This window comes from Pongo pygmaeus, chromosome X (assembly GCF_028885625.2).
Source record: "Pongo pygmaeus isolate AG05252 chromosome X, NHGRI_mPonPyg2-v2.0_pri, whole genome shotgun sequence".
NCBI classification, from domain to species: domain Eukaryota; kingdom Metazoa; phylum Chordata; class Mammalia; order Primates; family Hominidae; genus Pongo; species Pongo pygmaeus.
This window is the reverse complement of record NC_072396.2, coordinates 136,598,182-136,619,164: the sequence shown is the minus strand read 5'-3', so window position 1 is coordinate 136,619,164 and position 20,983 is coordinate 136,598,182. Positions and strand designations below refer to the sequence as shown.

Here is a 20,983-nt window from a genome sequence, read left to right as displayed (position 1 = left end):
AACACTGGCTGGATCAGAAGAGGAATTTCCAGACTCAGTTACAAGCAGGGCTGGTGGAGGGCTGTGAATCCCACCAGACAGTCTGGAGACAGCTAGACAGGGAGATGAGCAGCAGAGCTCCAAATCAGGCAACAGCACGTGTGAAAGGAGCAGTGACCTGTGGGGAAACTCATAACTCACAGACCAAACCTCTTCCAGCAGAGGGCAGTGCCTCTGATACGAGACAGGGCCCAGGCCAGCTGGAGCCAGAGCTGGGGACTTCGCTGGAGAGATAGCACCGGCCTGAGGTCAAGGAGAAATTGAACTAAACTCTCCTTTGAAGACTGTAAGTGACATTGGGGAATACTCAGGGAGGGACAGTGGGACCTCACACTACTATGATTCGCCTGTCTTCTAATGTCCAACAATTTAGGCTGAGTAATAAATCTCTTTATATTTATAGAGTTTGGCCATTTAGGGCTTGTAAGTAAGGGAATTTGGAGTCATTTTTGCTAGGCTGGCCACTGAGTCTCGCAGGTTTCTGGGTACATGCTTGAATTGAAAAGAAAGTGACACACCTAAAATACAGCCTAGACTCCTGGCCCTGGGGCTCTGTGGATCCGACACAAAGTTTACAAATAGAAAGCTAGCAAAAGGAAAGATAGTCGGAAGTAACAATTTTATCTAAAAATAGAAACTTAGAATCTAACACCAGAGTTACTACTTGCTTTTGAATTTCAAAGACTACATAGGATGGCCTTTAAAACAAAACTTCAGCATGCAAGAGCCAGCCAAGCAAATTGTTATACATAAAGATAATCAACGATTAAAATAAATTAGTCTTTAGGCCTAAACCGTTTCCAATCAAATCTTTCCTGAATATTGGTTACCTTTTCTGCCGTGTAGTGGTTGGAATCAAATGAGAACATAGCTGAGCAGAGTACCATAAAGTCTACTTCTAATGCTGCTGTTTTCGAGCCTTGTGATTTTTTTTTTTAAAGTGACTTTAGTATTCGCCGGTAAAGTCAAGGCGGATCTACCAGACGGTAAAAGCACTGTGTGTGTGTTTAATTGTCAGGCACGGCTAAGTAAAACGCACTGCATCTGAAATCTAAGGGTAGTTTGCATGCATCTCTCGGCAAAATAGCAAGTGGAAGAAATACCAGCAAGGAGAATAAACTTTCTGGGCTGTTTGATTTCCCCTGCAACTTCTAGTCCAGGGATGTCTGGCGTTCTCCGGGTGGCTAGATTATCAGCCCGCAGGTTCCGCACCGGCCAGGGAGCGGCTCAAGTCCTAGGGCCGGGCGGCTGGAGGTTGCGGGTCGGAGGGGCTTCTACGGGTTTGGGGGTGGGACGGTCCGCGGCAGCCGCGGGCGGGTAAGGACTGACGCCGCAGGTTTCCACAGGCCCGTTCCCGAGGCCGGAGTCCCGACCCGAAACCGTCCCCGGCCGGCTCGCTCGCTCAGCAGGGCGCGGCTCCAGCGCCACCCGGTTCGCCCCGAAGAGGTGGGACTTTCCCCACCGGAAGTGATCCCGTCCAGTCTCGGGGAACTGGGGCACCTCAGCCAGTGTGTCAGGGAAACCCTTCCGGGTGTGTGCTGGGGGGGGGGGGGTGGGGGGTGGGTGAGAAAAAAAAGAGGTGGGTTCGCCTGGAGTCCCTGCGGCCGCCGCCGGACGGCCCCCGCCCCTTTCCCCGCCGCGAACAGCAAAGCTGGGGCAGCGGAGAGGCAGAGGAGTCAGCGGGTGGCCATGGCCTTGGCGTGACAGAGCCTCCCCGGCGGCCGGGCGGGTGCGGACGGCGGGGTAAGCGGCGGTAGCTTGAACCGGGTGGGAGCCGGGGGAGGCGGCGGCCGGCGCCGCAGGTTCGGGGCGGGGGTCAGCCGGGTAATGTGCGTCCTTCTCCCCTTCACAGGCCGGACGACCCCCGCGGGAGCCGGGGCCCAGAAACCCGCCCGGGCAGCGGTAACTGAAACGGAGCCCTCAGGCCTGAGCCGGCTGGGCTGCGCGAGCAGGAAGCGGGGTCCCTGGGCCCCTTTGTGTGAAGGGCGGGGGAGGGGTGCCGGGCAGCCCCGGGCTGCGGGCTCCTCGCAGCCGTCTTGCCGCGGGGTCCACTCGCCGCGGCCCCCACCCTTTCCCTCCCGGGGGCACGCGCCTCCTCGCCACCCTCGCCGGGCTTTTCCCAGGCTCGCCCTCCTCCCCACGCCCCCTGCTCGGGCTGCAGTTCCTATAGGAAGGGCATTACCATCCCTTCCCCACCCTCCCCGACTCTACGCTCTTTCCCCTCCCCCTCCTGTAACTTCCTCTTCTTCCCCGGTTGGGCCCTCTGCTCCTCTGCACTCTCCTCCCCAGTTCGCAGATTTCCGCCCACCTTCCGCCTAGTCTAGCCGCGCCGCAGCTAGCGGGGTGATCTTTCCCCCGCTCTGGTAGGAGTTGGTGAAGGTGAGACTCATGAGGGAATACAAGGTAGTGGTGTTAGGGAGTGGAGGGGTTGGCAAATCTGCCCTTACTGTGCAGTTTGTCACTGGGACTTTCATTGAGAAATATGACCCCACCATTGAAGATTTCTACCGCAAAGAGATCGAAGTGGACTCTTCCCCGTCCGTGCTGGAAATTCTGGACACCGCAGGAACTGAGCAGTTTGCCTCCATGAGAGATCTCTACATCAAAAACGGCCAAGGTTTCATCCTGGTTTATAGCCTGGTTAATCAACAGTCTTTTCAGGTAACCAAACCAAGTCTTGTAATTTGTTAGAAGGGGGTGTGGTAATCCGACATCGACTTCTGGGTTGCTTGAACCGTGCATTAATGACTGTGCTTTGCTTTTGAAAGTTAGACATGACGCATTTTTGAGGTTACTCCTGCCATGGAAGACTATCGGGTTGTTTCTATAGAGCGTGGTAAAGTAACAAGCGTCAACAAATATTTTAAAGCTATTTTTAAGTGAAAGAAAAGTGAAAAAGAAATGTCAGTCTGTGTATATTTCGCCTGGAATATAACCATCTGAAGTTGCTTGCTCAATTCAACAAGTATTGATTAACTTACACAACAAAACATCTAACAAATAATCTCGGGTAAATAGAGCACTTTGAAAAAATTATTTGGAGCCGATTATCTGTTGCACAGATAAGTCCTCTGTGTCTGTCCCACCCACACCTTCCCCTCCCACCCCCCAACACCCCCTCCCGCCGCCCTCCCCTTCTCTCTCAAGTTTCTCAACTAGATTCATAAATCTTAGTGTTGCAAGACGAAGAACTCAAGACCTGCCTTCTAGGCATTTTACTTAATTACTTGGGGCGTGTAGTAGGAAGGAAAGTTACTAATAGAAAAGACTAGCACCTAGAATTAATAACCAACAAAAATCAGGAATGACTCTTTTTCTGCAGTTGATCCAAATTGTTTCTGGTAACATTGCCTGTATTTACAGAAAATACGTGGGTCTGGGAACACTGAACAAGTGCAGATTTCTTACTCCGGCTGGGTGGCCAAACTGGATGTGGTCCAATCTCTTAGAAAATCTGTCCTGTCCTTCACTGGGAAACAGACTGAAGGTTTAACGTTATTTTAGGATATGCAATGTATGTTTCTATTTATTCCTTGAAAATGAATAACCTCATATTGACCCATTATATTGACCTCCATTGATTTAGGAAATGGATATATTTTTTCTGCATTTAAAGGTATGCACTTAATGTAGCTTACTTAAGAGACCTTAAGTGCTTTAGCCAATACAATGTGCTAATTCCACTTTCTTTAGTATTTTAAATTAAAGTACTATAGTGAACTTTCCCAGTAACCTGATAGAACAACTTCAGGGATTTTTTTTTTAAGATGATAAATTCTGGGGAAATAAATCAAAGCTATTGAGACCAAACTAAATTCATTTTATGTAGGCATAAATTCCCAAACAATAGTATCATAAAAGCATTTTCCCCCAGAAAGTACCAAAGTACTGAAGGTGCTGTTTTACAGGCATTTTTTCCCTAAAGGATCCTCAGGAGATTTGTTATTCTATCAGCTTACTCTCTGGAGGCTGAGAGTCTTTTGAAGTGTGTTTCATAAGATTTCTGTTATATCCATTTCTGTTATAGACATGAATTGGGAGTGAAAAACTGTGCCATTATTTCAGTGGAGATGTAAACTCTTTTGAGCCCAAATGCCCTAAGTTTGGATTTTCAGCTGAACTTATGTTTCCATAAAGACAATGGGAAATAAGCGTAACCTAGAAATCTGGGTTGATACATGATCAAACCAAATTGATGCAAATATCAAATAACTATATTTTTATAGATTTTCACAGTCCCTTGCTTTTCCATAGGCCCACATGTGAATATTCTGTACTTACTATGACTTCCAATTAAGCATACATTTTCTATTTAAGGCAAACTTTTAAAATTATGAAATATTACCAAAAATGGTGATTTTTATAATTAAGTCTATAATATTGTATTAAATCAATACATGCCCCCACCTCCCAAAATTGATGCTACTGGAGAATTGCTAACGCTCTTATCTTTTGTAATTCGTTGTAACTACTTGGAAAAAGTAATACGCATGGGGAAACAAGTAGTAAAAACAAACACAGGCAAAAAAAAAAAAAATGACTTCTTCCCACCCAGACTCCCCTAGCACTGTCCTTCCCAGGAATTGCTCACTGTTACAGTAGTTTTTAGTGAATTTAAGTGTATTTTAAGGTGTTTGATTTTACTGGAATAAATGCATACCATTCAATTTAAAATAAAACATTTAAGTGTATCCATCTGATTGTAACTCTTTTATTCTAGGCATTACAAAGTGGTTTTTGTTCCCACTTAAAACACTTTCACTCAAGCCCTTTTGCTACATGGCTAGGAATGCATAGATGCTGCAATCCTGTGCTGGGATAACAGGTGTTACAAGGAGTGATGACAAGCAGGCAGGTTTAGGGAGATGGCCAAACATCCTTATGTATGAATGGATTAATCATTTGGAAACTTGCTTTTTTAATCAGTATAGACTGGGGGTGGGTAAAAGTGATTATATGAGTCAAGGTTAGTGTGCAGCCCATGTTTTATATTCTTGACAAACCCAGCAGGTAGGGTCTCTGGAAATTAGTTCTTACTTCAGTGGACAAAATGATGACGTTTTCTCTGTTTAGGTGTGATTTCATTTTGGATTCAGCTTTGTATACTCACTGAGGTATGACTTTTTGTAATACTGTAATATTTCTGTTATGGTTATACAAACAGCATAATGTTTTTCTTTCTCTTTGTGATTGCTTGAATAGGATATCAAGCCAATGAGAGATCAAATTGTCAGAGTGAAGAGATATGAAAAAGTCCCACTAATCCTAGTAGGAAATAAAGTGGATCTGGAACCAGAAAGAGAGGTTATGTCTTCAGAAGGCAGAGCTCTGGCTCAAGAATGGGGCTGTCCTTTCATGGAGACATCGGCAAAAAGTAAATCAATGGTGGATGAACTTTTTGCTGAGATCGTCAGGCAAATGAACTATTCATCCCTGCCGGAGAAGCAAGATCAGTGTTGTACAACTTGCGTCGTCCAGTAAAAAAGATAACCTCAATCATGGCCATACCGAGCAGGTTAGTTTTTGATGGAACTGTATGAATCAGGTAGTGTTTTGCTTTTTGATCAAGTATAACAAAAAGCTGGTTAGTGTTAGTACACATGGCACTGCCTTAAATTTCTTTATTTTTAAAATAACATTTTCCATCACACAAAATAGTCAACATTCAATGAAGAAATTTTTTTTAAATGCAGATAAGCAAAGCGGAGGTAAGAAATTGCTTATATTCCCATCACCAGGATTTTAAGTGAGTTATTGTTCTTCCTTCTCTGCTTTATTGGTAACATTTCTTTGGGTTGAGTTAAACCATAATACACTTTTTCCCTGTTCTTCTGATTTAGCATCCAAAATGCACAGGAGAGCACTCAGTAATAATTTCAGAAGTTTTGTGGTATTTTCTGTACTTTTATGTTTTTATGTCCTGAGCAAGCAAATTGCTGCAATTAAAATCACCAATTTACTAATCGCCAAGTGCTTGATTAACAATACAATTATTTAATCGAATTCATCTGTACCTAACACTTGAGGGACTTAAGTGACCTCTGATAATAACAAATTATAGTGCCACAGTGTATCCTGACTTCATTATAAATATACGGTCCAAAAGATAATCTAGTTGAATTATCTGTGATGTGTTAGAAGGAACAGTTTCATGCATAAAAAAAATTTATTCAATTTAATAAATTATGAGATTAATAGGAACAGTAACAAACCTTCAGGCCTTTCACTGAGTTAGTTTTTTTTAATGAATGAGTTTTTTTAAAACTCATACTTTTTTAAAAGTAAGGTTATGTAAAACTTATGAAGCATTTAAAACAAGATTATTTATGCCATGATCTTTTAGTCTAGATTGTAATTGAGCAAATAGTCTCACTTAGACAGTAACACTTAGATAATAAGATAAAACAACCATTATTGTGAATGACTGAGAAACCGCAGCAAATGCCAGACTAGCCTGACAGTATCAGGAATGAAATTGATCTTCCTGAGCCAAGGCTGACCTCGAGTCTAGGAGGCAGTGTTGCAAATGGCAACAGGCATTTCAGATTGGAGCAATGATTCCTAATCAAGGGTCTGGCTTTGTGTATGCTCCCCGGAGAAAAGACTAACGGTCCCTAATTTATCTTTTCAGACAAGGTCTCCTGTCAGATAGTGTCATCTTTGAAAATGAAGGATGACAACAATGCTTTATTTAAAATGCTTTCACTCATCAGCCTTTAGCATACCAGAATATGATGAAAACTCATTTATTTTCTTATGTCTAGCTACATGTATTATTTTATAAAGTCACTTTTCAGACCATAGTCCAGCTTATGTTTGGTTGAGAGCATTGCACTTGCAGTATAGTCTTTTGAGGAGGGGAGAGGCTTATGGATCAAGTCCCATATTCTTGCTGCTGTAATCTCTCTCCTTAAATTGTAAGCCAGCTTCACAATTGAACAAGTTCTGTGTGGTGATTGCTTCTTTACTGTTTTGCTCTATTTTTCTACCTGACACTTACTGGGCAGATAATGTAAGTGTCTATACACATTTTGTGTTAGTTTTATCATCTTTTTAAAAATTAACCAACTCCCACGAAATGTTCCCAGTTTTCCTTCCATCATTAGTGTAGACAGCTATAGGAGGTTAACTGAATAAAATTGGTCTCATACATGTAGAGAGCCAGCTGTCTCAGCCAAATTGGCAGGTGAATAATTTCTAAAGCTATTTTTGAACCTCTTCTGAATCATTTCTGAGTTTATTTCATTTGGTAACTTTTTGTGATCTGAATTATTTTTAACCTATTTAGTTACCTACAGGAATGAGTACATAGATTTTTTTTAGTATCTCAAGCCAACTATATTTATATTTTTTGTTAATTAACATACTAAAAAATGGAAATTATTATTAATACCTATAATTATTCATTTTTATAGTAGTGGGTCAAGTTTTCTGTGTAGGTTTTTGTTTTTTTCTTGTAAGCAGAATATATAAATGAAGATGTTAGCCTTGAAATAAAATATCCAATAAGCTGAATTTCTAAAAATATTAAGGGGAACTCCCTGACCAAGGTCTTTGAGAACAAAGTGCACTATATGCAGGGTTTTTTTTTCTGACATCAAATAAAATTGAACTGATTCCCATATATGGGAATCGCTAATCTGAGGCTAGTAAAATTTGTGGTTGTCCTTGTTCACCATTTACCTAAGAAGAGAAGAAAATAGATGGTGGATTTTGAATCCTATAGCTTGAGTCATGGAGCTTTGAAATGTCAGACCCAGATCTAAATTGAATATCAAACTTTGACAGGTAAAGTTGATTTGAGAAATGTTTGTCACTAATATTTAGAAGAGTACCTTGTCCAAGTTAGAAATAATAGGATGTAAATCAGAAACACTGTTATTGTTGTTAATTGGTTGTTTTTAACTGAGAGGAAAAATTTATAAATGCTCTAAGAATTGCTTCTGATAATTCCTCACATTTATGTCTTAACATCTTTCAATTTGGGTCACTGGCCTCGTGCCTAACACCTGTTTATCTTCACGGCTCCCAGGATTATTTCCTCACCTTTTACCCTCCCATTGGCAATAACTTTAGTGTAAGTTTGGAAGCATAACCAGATTCCTTATACACTGCCATCATCCTGATTTCTTTACTGATCTGAGGAGCGTATGATCAAGTGCTTTGAAGGGACTTCTTTTGCTGTATCACAGCAGTATAATGGAAACCCGGGTCAGCATTGTCACCCTGTTCTGGTTTCATTCACTATATCATAGCTCTTCTGTGCTGGTATGAATTATTGGCAGTTCACTGTTTGGGTATATTTTTGTTGAGAAGGATTGATGTTTTGTTAATAATCTCATAGTACTATAAAAGAAGTAAATCACTGTCCTGTGGGAGTTCAGGGAAAGGAGAGACCGCAACCGATTGGAACAGAGTTTCTTAACATTCTGGGATCTTTGCTGTTTGGGGCTGCCCTGTGCATTGTCAGATGTTTAACAGCATCCCTAGCTTTTACCCACTAGATGACAGTAGCATCTTCTTCATCCCCCATTATGACAAGAATATCTCCAGAAATTGCCAAATGCCCCCTGGGGACAAAAATTGCCCTTGGTTAAGCGCCACTGAGTTAGAGATATTGGGAGCAATAGCATTTGAATCAGGCTTTGAAGATGGGTAGGACTTGAGGGGATTGGTGGTAGGGGTGGGGGTGTCGTTGTTGACTTTCAAACAGAAAGAATGCCAAGAAGGAGCATAATCATATCCTAAAATATTCTGTTGATTCCCTAATAGTAAGGGGGAAGTGCAGTAAAGGTGTCTCTTAAATGTGACAGTTTGATAATATCCTTTTGGCAAATAGAATATTTTAAAGATGATTTTTCAAGGATTCCTTTATGTCAGTCCAGTATTGATGAAAGCGATAAAGAAAGAAAATGGGGGAAAGGGTGTTATTCACTGTGGTTTGAAGGTCTCCTCTAAGATTTTATACCATTTTTCTCAGTGTACTATGGAACAGGTTCTCCCAACTAGAGTAAATGCTGCATAAGAGTACCAAACACAGGGAAGCAAACTGAAAGGACAAAGATCATTATTTATGTCAGCCCCAGTTCATTATATATTTCAGCCTGAAGAAAAAGGGAGATTCTTGGTTCAAGACTAGCATGTCATTTTACATGGCAGCAGAATGCCTGGGATGCTAACAAAGGCTACTGAAAGGCTAAACCCTATTTGAACATCATTTTAGTCTAGCTAGACTTACTATTCCTAAACACAGTGGAATTGATGAACATTTTCAGGGTTTTTTAAAATAAAAAAATGTAGAATCAGAATGGTTTTTAATTTTTTTAACTTTTAGTTTTTAATTTTTATGGTATGCGGGGGGTTTAGCAAATGTGAAGAGAAAAATCCTCAAATCACATCACATACTTAAAATTTCCTATACAAGGCAAATATTAATAATATCAGTAAAATGCTGGGGTGGAATTCTGTTGTAGAAGTTATAGTTTTCTTAGTTCTTTTTTTCCCACTGCTGTATTTGTATATCACTTTGAATGGGGAAAATGGCTTATTTAAAATGGTCATCTGTCATCCAGTTCACATGGTGAGTCAAAGTGGAGCAGAGGAGTTGAATGGGAGAAGAAGCATGCTTTGGAGGTGGTATGTACCATAAAGGCCCTCAGCGAACCTTGGGTAAAAGGGAAAAACAAAACCACCTTGCCCTTTCTACTACTCCTCATTCTCCCAGACCTTCACTGAATTCATAGGGTTGGTTCATGGTTTGAAACTTGAGAGTGGACAGGTGCCTAGTTAGACCTGCTCTGGATGTGGAGGTGTCTGGTGATTAGAATGACTCTTTGTATATCTGTTCCCTCTTTAATTGCTTCCTTTTAACCTCAAGATTAGGCTTTTATTGCAGAATAAAATGCATATGAGCCATTCAGTTTTACTCCATTACCTCTCTGGCTTAGAATGAACCATCAGTAGAATTAACAAAAATTGCATCATAGAGTTGGAGAATTGCCACCAAGGAAGTGTTCTAGCCATACTACAGAAAAGATTCTTCCCGTGGGATTACTTCTCAGTAGAATTCTACAATTCAGAAGATAATATCAGTAAGAAAAACTTAAGTCCTGTTAGCTGTTAGAAAAACATATCCAATCAAAAACTTACTCCCAAGTAGTTTTAATTAGCCAATCTTAGAAATATCAAATTCAGAAAAAGCAATTTAGAGTTGAGGGGAGTACTGACTTATCTGGTCTAATTCAAAGCTAGCAGCTGGAATTGGATCATTGGGCTCACACTGTTGTTTATTATCACTGGACTTGGTTATAATATGTGAGATCTCAGAATTGAACTCATCATATTAATTTAAACATTCAGAGATTTTAGGTCTAGTACATAAGAAATATAGCTAATCCCATCCCTTCTACCCTGGGTTCACTATAAACATTTAGTGAGCTTGCTTTCCTTCATGTGTGATTCCACCTCCATTCAAGGATTCTGTGCCATAGGTTCCGCTTTTGCTCTCTGTGTTTAATGGGTGACAGTGAACACGTTTAAAGATCTAGTCCTCCCACTCCAACCCTAGTAAGCTTCATGAGTATTATGCACATTAGGATAGAGAAACAAAACAAAAGATACTTAACAAAAACATAACCTGTATCAGAGGAATTCCAGCCTGAGGCCAGATGCAGTGGCTCATACCTGTCATCCCAGCACTTTGGGAAGCCGAGGTGGAAGGATCACTTGAGGCCAGGAGTTCGAGACCAGCCTGGGCTATGTAATGAGACCCCCTGACTCTACAAAAACTTAAAATAAAAAACTTAGCTGGGTATGGTGGTGTGTGCCAGTAGTCCTAGAGGTTCAAGAGGCTGGGGTAGGAGGATCCCCTGAGCCCAGGAATTCCAGGTTGCAGTAAGCCACGATTGCACTACTGCACTCCAGCCTGGATGACAGAGCAAGATCCTGTCTCTGAAATTAAAATTATTATTAAAATAATAATTTTAATGTTTTATTAAAATTATTAAAATCTAATGTTTTATTAAAATTATTAAAATATTTTAATGTTTTATTAAAATAGCACTTTTGATGATTTATTAACATTATTATTAAAATAATGATTTATTAACATTATAATTCCAGCCTGATGTTTTGCTAATACAACTAACTTTTAACTTGTATATAAAATGCTAATTAAATATGAAAGGAAATTCATTTTCAAAAAAAGTATTTTGGTTAAATCCCAAGAATATTATATCCCTAAAACTAGAAAAAAATTAAAAGTGATTATGATTACGTGCTAATATTTGTGTGTGTGAGAGAGAGAGACAATGCTAGTAAATACCATTGTATTTAGATAAGGTAAGTCCAGTTAGGCTAAAAAGACGTTCATAAACTGCTAAGCCTTTCAGGAGCCTTTGTTAACATACCAGGCATTCTGCTGCCACGTGAAATGATGTGCTAGTCTTGAATCAAGAATCCCCTTTTTTTCTTCAGGCTGACATAAATAATGATCTTTGTTCCTTTTGTTCTGTGTTTGGTACTCTCGTATACCAATTTACCCCACTTGGGAGACCCTATTTATTTCATAATTTCCTGAGCAAAAGGTTTGGATTAGTGTGTGTTTTTTGTTTTTTTTTTTTTGTACTTTCCTATAATATTGCATTAGTAAAAAGCTAAAAAGTAAAACCAAACAATTAAGTAAGAGTTTGAATAGAAGCTTCCAGAGATAAGATTTGTTGAGTGTCTTGCTGGAAACTTGAGAGCGAGGTCGAGGATAACTTGTGTTCTATCTTGAAAGCTGCAAGTTATACATTTGGAACGTGCTTGAATGTGATATCCTGCAAGTTAAAAAGTACTGATTTGACCAGCTGCTTTTAAACCTTCAGTGATTTATTTTTACGTAAATGAAAGTGTTAGTATATTGAAAATTTTGCTGTCACTGTGGAGCAAGAACGTTTACACTTGAAATTCTAATCTGAAAGAGACTGTTGTTTTTGTTTAATGCAAGCATTTTATTTCAGGATTTATTACTGCAGATAATTATAATTTATTACTCTCTTGAAAAGTAGCTAGTATTAATACTTTGTTTGCTTAAAGGTATGCCTAATGTTAATATTGCAGAGCCTAACTCAGGATTTATCTATATCTCTTGATTTCACAGGAGTATTGTCATCCTGTGGATGTGGATAGACCAAATGTTACCCAGGTTTTTAGAGGGTGGGAGGTGATTAATATATCGTGTTTTATTCAATATAGATGATGGTTAGTAAAATGATTTGATTATTAATATTTATTTTGGCTAGAAATAAATAATAACTACTTTCTCAATTTGATTTTAGAGAATGCTTGAAGAGGTCTTCAATATTTAAGAGAAATAATCATTTTTGAAAATCCCAACCTCTTTATAATTGTTTGATTTTAAAAAGGAAATGAAAATTTATAGCAAATTCATTAATTCAAACTAATTGAAGGAAGTCTTGTCTAAATTACTAAAAAGTGTTCATAATGAATAATTTTTATTCATAATACTGCATATATAATGAAATGCCGTTGTGTTCAAGTAGGTATAGAAATTCCAGCTAGGCTAAAAAGTATAAAGCTCCTTAGTCTGAATATCAAAATTACAATCCTGGTAGTCTAGAAATTTATAACATAGTTGGAAAAGGAAAACAAATTTACAACAACCCTGTGAAGAAAGTATTTTTATCCCTTTTTCAATGATGAGGAAACCAGACTTGCCCAAGCTTAAATAACTGGTGTCCTAATTAACAATTTAATGCAAAATGTCTTTTAATTGGAAGAATGTTTCTATAATAATTTCTAAAGAGGCAGACTTTTGTTCTATTTTTTCCTAATGTGTTTAGGTAACAGAATTTCAATAATGAGCAGAGTGATGTTCTTTAATAGTAATCATTTTTATGATATAGCTGCTAATAAAGCATTATCTCAGGCTCTTTGAACACTAATAGAAGTGTAGCTGTCAAATGAAATTAAAATTATGCATTTATAAACATTGGTAGAGCCCTTAAATGATTATAAACTGGTTTCCCTTGGCATTCTTTCATAGTTGCTGTTCTACTTTTGTTTCTGGCTTTATGATAACATTTTTTATCTCATGCGTTCAAAAACAAACATAACTCTACTCCCCTAGAAGCTATTTGGTGATTCAGCACAGTTGAAGGACGCTCTATCTGTCTGAATGATAGATTTTTTTTTCTATTGTTCTGCTGTAAGGGCAGAAATCTGTGAGCTATAAGATCAGGGAATGAGGAATCCCAGTCATAAAAGATCTTGTGGTTGGGAGGATGTCCCCAAAAAAGGGCAGACCCAAGTGAAAAATGTGAACTGCTGCTATCACCTAGCATCTGACCTAACCTAGGCACCTAGTAGGTGCTCAATATCTAGACCTTGATTGAATTTCCTTCCTTCCTTCCTTCCTTCCTTCCTCCCTCCATCCCTCCCTCTTTCTTTTCTTTTCTTTTTTCTTTTCCTTTCTTTTCTTTTTTCTTTCTGCAGTCCTCCCACCTTGGCCTCCTAGAGTGCTGGGATTACAGACATGAACCACTGTGCCCGGCCTGAATGACGTTTTCTTATTTTAATCTCTCAAAAAACTAAATTTAGGAAAAGTCTAACATACTGCCAATTAACTCATAATTAACATGCATTTGATAACAATACCATTTCCAGTTAAAATGTGAAGAGATCAAGTTCAAAGTAGAAGCAGCATTTGCAACAACTTTTATACTGTAAGATCATTTAAACCAGTAAGGACATTTTTAATATTGCATAAGTATAATACAAGTACAAGGCATAATAATATTATAAAAATAAGCTAGAATAGCTACACACATGCACACACAAAGTAAATTCTATCCAATGCATCACTTCTGTGTTTCTATTTTTTTTAATGACTTATCAGGATAAGGGAAAATTAACTTTCTACTTTAACTGAAGTTTGTTATTCTTGTTACCACTTCTCTGTGTATATAGATCTGTTGTCAGTGTTCTCTTTTTAAACTATATATTTCTACATTTTTATGACATGTTTATCTTAATTGCAGATAAAACTCAGAGGAAATTTGCACAGATGCTGCTTTGGAGAACTTTACAACCTGGGTTGCAGAACTGAGCCTTGGTAAACCTGTCTCTATTACAGCATGTTGCCATACATCTATTTAAGTGCGTAAGGTCTTTGGCCTTCAAGATCCATCGACCTTAAACAGGAATGCTTAGCACGTTTACCATACGTTTAAAATCTATTCTTTATCAATCAGTCCTTTTATAGCTTTCTAAGTTCTTATTGATGGCTAATATGCAAGGGTTAATTTTTAATATTTTAATTGATTTCTTTAATCAGTTTCTCGACTTGTATTTATTAAATACTCAAACTCAGTATTACCTACTCAATGCCTTTTAAAAGAAAGTTATAATGGAGAAAAAATTGAGCCTTAAACAAATGGTTACTTCTGTATATTACCTCGTACCAGTGCTTCATCCTATTTGTAAAATCTTTCTCCTTTAAAATTATTGGTTAATAGTTTGAGACTTTGTTTACGTGTGGCAGTGTTGTAAAAAGAAACTAAAGATCACATTTTACCTGTATGGATGGAATATCCCTTTTCTTCAAGTGCAGTTTGTGATGTGTTGTTTTTTTTTTTTTTTGTAATTAACATGTTCTGAAAGTTACAATTGATATTTGAAATTGACTGTAGAGCATTTAGTTGAAGAGTTAAGCATTCAATTCCATTAGGTTTTCACATGTGTTAATCTCATTTACAGCATTGAATTGCGGCAGTAACATTTTCCTTTCTGTGAAGTTCTAAATTTAGTTATGACCTATTTAGCAATGCCTTTGAAAAGGGATATTGTATCCATGGTAAATTAATTGTATACCTAAACAGAGATAGCTCATCTTTGCCTATCAGGCTTGTAATTGACATCTAGTAGACTTCTGCACATGTAAAACTGAATTCAAATAAAATCATACACACTTTCTAGTTCTTAATATTTGTCTTTCTGAATAATAGTTTAAAGCAATATTTGTTAAAGTTTTCTTGCACTATCACAATTGCTTTTTAGTTATTTCTCAAGAAGCATGTTCGTAGTAGAGACAAAATCTGTGTAACAGGAGGGAGAATAGCGCCAAGTCTCTGGGCTATTTTTTATTTTTGCAAATGTGCTTTCTAATAGCCATTGCCTTCCATGTTGTTTACCTAATCAGCACATTTTGTCTGAATACTTGAACATTTTAACAGTAACGCAGGTATAGAATCAGAAAGGAAACTTATGCAGAGTAATATTTTGGTTCAGTTTTAACATCGTGACAATGAGGGCTTTTTCTAGCAATGATTTTTAAATTGTATAAGTTTGACAGTATTTTATTGTTGGGTTTTTATTTGGTTTTAGTTGTGTGCTTTTCATTTGCAGAAGTTAGTAACTGCAGCTCACCTACTGCACCAAAGTTCTTGATTTTAGGAGCCCAGCTTTAGTCATTTGAACATGCTTCTAAATAAAATAAAACAAAACCAAAACTATACTTTTGATCTATAATAAGAGCTCAATAACTTTGTCAAGGAAAGCTCTAATATATGCAGTGATGGTTTATGAAAGGGTGTGGCAATTTTAAATTTATATTGTGTGTGATGTTCAAATAAAGTGGTATCTACATTCATGTGATTTATGGGTCAGCATGACCATTAATTATTGAGTAGAAATTGATTAAACTTTGATTTCCTTTTTTAAAATCGTGTTGCATTTGATTCCTGAGCAAATTCCCCCAAAGTGAACTCTTGTTCTTAAATTTTGAATTTTATGGTGAGATTGTAAAGATAGAGGCAATTGAAACATTGTTCCTTATTTATGAACTGCTTGAAGTGAATACTTAAGTTTGCACTTTAATACCAAACTTAAAACCAAACACTCATTTAAAAGTAGGTTAAGTGATCATGGATCATTGTTATTAGCTTTGTGGCTTGGTGAAATTCTAAAGGAATCAAATAATTCATCATGATTTAAATTTTCTAGAGATTTTGATTTTTTTTATAATGTTTCTTTCCTGTAGATTGTGTTCTTGTTTCTCTCTCTCTCTCTCAAAATTACAGTGTTCATTGTCATTGACCTCAGCAGCAAATTTGACTTGAATTCACTTAGGATCGCAGGAATCAGGGGAAAGTGATTTTAAAGGTGGTTTCTCCAGCACATTTTAAGAAAAGGGACCAAAAGTTATTTTAGCTTCCTCAATAGATTGCATGTTGCTTATTAGGATAATAAATTAATATTAAATGCAATATATGTCTTGTCTTTACTATGGCATCTATTTAGGAGTTGTTCAAATCACTGCAGTAGGGCTCTGCAAATAAAATAATGTAACCTATTATCATGGATCTAATGTACTGTAACTTTATCAGTGAAAGGTAAAATCTCAAATAACAAGTACAAACATTGAACAATTACCTATAAAGATTTGTAAAAGTAAAATTTTTCCAATAGATTTCATTCTTGTCATTTTGTAAGACGACCCTGCAGTCCACCTGTTTGTAACTTTTTTAATAAAATAGACATCTGTATTACTGAGGTTGGTTTCTTTAATTATTTGGTGTATTGCTTCATGTTCTGGATTTGCTAACTTATAAATCTTTCTCAAAACTGAAAATCATTACTTTTTATCAAAATATGTGTATTGCAATACATGTTTAAACAAAGTTAAACATTCATTTGCCTGTTTCCTTAGTTACCATTCTGGCATATTTTGGGGGAAAACAGAATGATATGCCCTAAAATATAATATGTAATCAATTTGAATAATTTGTAAATAAGTCAGAAATTATAGACAATGGCTGAAAATGAATGATATGTATAACCTGATCTACATGCAGAAAGTGGCCAAACGACAAATTTGTTCACTGGGAATTGTCCATGTATAAAATATTTCAGACAATATATTTTTTTGGAGGCAATCTTGCTCTGTCACTCAGGCTGGAGTGCAGTGACACAATCATAGCTCACTTCAACCTCAAACTTCTAGGATCAAGTGATCCTCCTGCCCCAGCCTCTTGAGAAACTGGGACTACAGAGGCTTGCCACCATGCCCAGCTAATTTTTCCATTTTTTTGTAGAGATTGGGGGGGGGTCTCACTATGTTGCCCAGGCTGGCCTCAAACTCCTGGAATTAAACAACCCTCCTGCCTTGGCCTCCCAAAGTGCTTGGATTACAGGGGTGAGCCACCATGCCCAGCCCAGGTTTCAGACAATATTAAGCAATACAATTAAATTTTGAAATATTAAATTAAGGAAATATGACACGATTATTTTGTTTTATCCAGTGAAACATTTTGACAATCACTTTAATTCACTGCCCAATTCAATATTTTTTTAAATTGTTGAATAGATTTTTTTAACCTCAATTTTTTTAAAAGGTTTTTTTAATTATACTTTAAGTTTTAGGGTACATGTGCACAATGTGCAGGTTAGTTACATATGTATACATGTGCCATCATTCTCAGTAAACTATCACAAGAACAAAAAACCTCAATTTTAAAAAATCATTATCAATCTTTTCTTTGAAGTTGGACAGTTCTGTCTATCCAAATGTACATGGACTGCATTTTAAAAATATTTGTAAATGGGTAGTTTTATATACCTGTATCATATAGAAAATACCTTATTGTTTATTACCATCGATTATTGGCCTTCAGTTGGGCTCCAGATGCTCCATATATGCTGCCTTAGATGCTGTCCTTGCAGTCAGTAAATAACATTTTTTCTACAATGAAGGCACTCAGGATTTCAGGGCCTTCCACCTTTTTTCCACTAAAGGAGTGGTATCCCTTCATCCAGCAAGGTCAACGTGTTTAGCCAAGTGAGTAACGGTGAGAGGACAGAGGGAGGTAAGAGCTAAGGGAAACTAGCCTGACGAGCCAAATCAGCATTGAGTATCAGTAAGGGACTCTGTCACAGCCAGACTACCTTTATCTCCTCCCCATTGTCCTCTTCATGCCATTCTTATCCTGGGAAAAGATTCACCTAGTCTTAACACTTTTCCAGGTTATAGCATCTTGGAGTCAAGCTTCAAGGCTATAAGATTTCTCATTTAGATTTAAAGCAGAGACAGTTTTTTGGTTAAACTTCAGCGTGTACACATATTAATCTCATTTGAACTTTACCACTAGCTGGTGTTTTGGAGTTTATCGTTCCCATTTTACAGTTGATGAAACCAAGCTCAGGAAAGTTGTGCCTTAAGTTCATAAAGTTAAGGTCAAATGATTAAAATGTTGAGAAAGTTTCTTTTGGAGAAGTTTTCAAATATATCATTGGGTAGAGTCAGATGGGTACTATTAAAATTATAAAGCTTATGGAAACAAGATAAAAGCAAGAAATAACTATTTTAAGTCAGTGTGATGGTCCATATGTAACAAAATACTAGCGTCCTTTTTAAAGGTAATGTGTGTTATATTACTAAAGTTTATGTAAGTCATAAGCTATTTTCATTATAGCTATTTTTCTTTGGAAAGGCAATGTCTTAAATCTAGGATTTGGCAGCCTTTGACCACCAGGCAGAATCCAGCCCGGTTAGCAGTGCCAAAAGAACCATAGTTAGATTTAGCAGCTGTATTCTGAATCAATCGAATCAATCGCAAAGGAGAACCAGAAGTGCAGCTGATCTTCAACTCGTCTTTTGTCAGCACAGAGCCATATCCCTGTGCTTAAAAGCATTGTTCTCAATGGGTGAGGTCATCCCACTCCCAAGCTCAATGGTCCTGGTATGGTGTTATAATTTATGAGTGTTCTCCCATAGATTGTGAATTCCTTGAAGGTAAGGACTTTGCCTAAGTCACCTCTTCATCCTTAGTGCTTATCTGTGGTACTTTATAGTGTTCAATAAATATTTGATGAAGTTATAGTAACAGAATGAGTAAAGCAGTTGGGTGTTTGCTGTTTAGAAAATCCTAACCTTGACATTTTCTGCTGGTCTTTTAAAATTTATAACATTTAGGTAGTGTGGGAAGTGCATTTTCTCTCCCCCATCCTCTGCAGTGCTAAATTGTTATTTGCTTGTTTGTTTTGCTTCCTGTTTTTGTTTATAATAGTTGTTTCTAAACTCACTTCCAGGGAAAATGTATATCATAGAGAGATGGTCCATACAGGCACACTGTGAATATGGACTAGAGGGCCTTGAGTCTAAAACTAAATCCTCTAAGACTCTAGGGACAAGAATACAATCAAGAAAGGGTATTTGCTATCCATGCCTGAGTTTCCTCTCCAGTAGATCCTGAAGCTTACCTGGACCTGTTCCTACTTCATTCTTAGGCAAATCAGAGAAATGTTTATAGAGGATTCCTAAAACATCTTAAGTATTTTCCCTTAATGAGGCATTAATTCCTGTTCTTCCAACTTCTCCCTTCCAAAATTTCGGGTGATCTCCCACCTATCTCCCTGCAGTCAATTCCTCTGCTTTTCCTTTGTCTCTGCCCCATTCCCTCATTGTACCTACAAACTAATGTGCACCCTCATGTAACTAAACTCCTACCCTGTCCCTTCCATTTTTTCTACATGAATCATGAATAGTTTTATGAGCACTAAAGCTATTGGAAGTAAAAGTTTCTTACTCTGCTTCCCACAAGCTCCAAGACTCAGTCTCCAACTTTTTTTTTTTTTTTTTTTTTTGACGGAATCTTGCTCTGTCGTCCAGGCTGGAAGTTCAGTGGCGCAATCTCGGCTCACTGGAACCTCTGCCTCACGGATTCAAGCGATTCCCCTGCCTCAGCCTCCCAAGTAGCTGGGATTACAGTCACTTGCCACCACGCTTGGCTAATTTTTGTATTTTTAGTAGGGACAGGGTTTCGCTGTTGGCCAGGCTGGTCTCAATCTCCTGACCACAGGTGATCACCTGCCTCGGCCTCCCAAAGTCAGTCTTCAACACTTTTGACAACAATAATTAGAGACATTTTCAGGCTGCCCTTAAAGCAACTTAAGGTTATCCCCCAAAATGTTAGCCCTACATGTGTGCTTCAATATGAGTGGCCTGTGCAGTCTGCCAAGTAACCAGAGACTCCTGGGTGCCCCAGAAAGCCCCTCCAGGAATTGGCTCCTGAGGCACTATATACTTTCTTACTCGTGCTGTAAGCTCCAGGGAGTGCCCTGGGCTTAGTAGCTTGAAGTTCCTACCAGCTGCTGTAAGCATTAAAAGTTGAGGAAATGGTGGGGGCGGGGGGGGGGGGTTGTTAGAGCCCATGCTGAACTTTTCTTGGAGTTTGAAAGTGGGTGGATGTTAAATCCAAAATTGAGAAATAGAAGGATTTCTGAGGGCTCTGACCCTTCAACTAACCCCAGTTTGGGGGTTTGTTGTTCCTCCATTTAAGAGGGAGCCATAGGAAGCCTGGATACTAGCAGACACAGTTTTCCCTGTTTTTTTGTAGTCCCTCTTTGGGACATATGTGTGGCTATCCTTAGAAAAATCTCAGCTGAAGTGTAGACATTATGCCATGCCCCAAGATAGCTCTGAGAATGTTCTTGGTCCTTTGCTTAGGCCCCAAAATATACAGAGGTGAATGGAAGGGGTGGACATTTAAAAGACAGACACGGGCTTTATCATGTTGCTTGGTCGCAAACTGAGACTGTGTTGGGTGCTTGAGTCCCTCTGGAAGCTATGGCATGGAGAATGAAGCCCGTGCTCTCTAACTCAAAAAATGTCTCAGCTACAGACCTTTTGCTGTCCGACTGGTTAAAGAGAATAATTGCAGTGACCTAGCAATGGAAACCTAGCCCAAAAAAGAGTGACTTCTCTTGGACAGTAAGTAGTTGCTTAGTGAGAAAGATTCTAGATTCCAGACAAAAATGGGACAAGAAGATCAGTCTTTATTTAACATTTGCCAAGCTTCTAAGTATGTGTCAGGCACAGTGCTATGAGCTGAGTTTATAGGAGGAATGTGATATGGCCTCATCCTCTGGTGGAACTTATATTCTC

At 38.3% G+C, this 20,983-nt stretch overlaps 1 protein-coding gene across 5 annotated transcripts; it reads left to right on the top strand.

Annotated features, from left to right (window-relative positions):
- Positions 1-204: 204 nt before the first annotated feature.
- On the top strand, positions 205-16,593 carry RAP2C (RAP2C, member of RAS oncogene family). 5 transcript variants are annotated; one of them, XM_054472484.2, is made up of 5 exons: positions 237-325; positions 1,386-1,485; positions 1,892-2,700; positions 5,242-5,554; positions 14,082-16,593. In XM_054472484.2, the coding sequence occupies exons 3-4, from the start codon at positions 2,428-2,430 to the stop codon at positions 5,518-5,520; spliced, it is 552 nt and encodes a 183-aa protein (XP_054328459.1). In that variant the 5' UTR covers positions 237-325; positions 1,386-1,485; positions 1,892-2,427; the 3' UTR covers positions 5,521-5,554; positions 14,082-16,593. The 5 variants fall into 5 exon arrangements, with proteins under 5 accessions (XP_063516821.1, XP_054328459.1, XP_063516823.1 ...); XM_063660753.1 differs by lacking the exon at positions 1,386-1,485 and having other exon boundaries at positions 253-325; positions 1,892-1,941; positions 2,540-2,700; XM_054472486.2 differs by lacking the exons at positions 237-325; positions 1,386-1,485 and adding an exon at positions 1,600-1,782 and having other exon boundaries at positions 1,892-2,418; positions 2,540-2,700.
- Positions 16,594-20,983: the final 4,390 nt, after the last annotated feature.

Excerpts from the sequence above, each read along its gene's own strand:
- RAP2C (XM_063660751.1), top strand. The coding sequence starts at position 2,428 with ATGAGGGAATACAAGGTAGTGGTGTTAGGGAGTGGAGGGGTTGGCAAA. Across the intron at positions 2,701-5,241 it reads TTAATCAACAGTCTTTTCAG|GATATCAAGCCAATGAGAGA; the intron begins GTAACCAAACCA and ends TTGCTTGAATAG.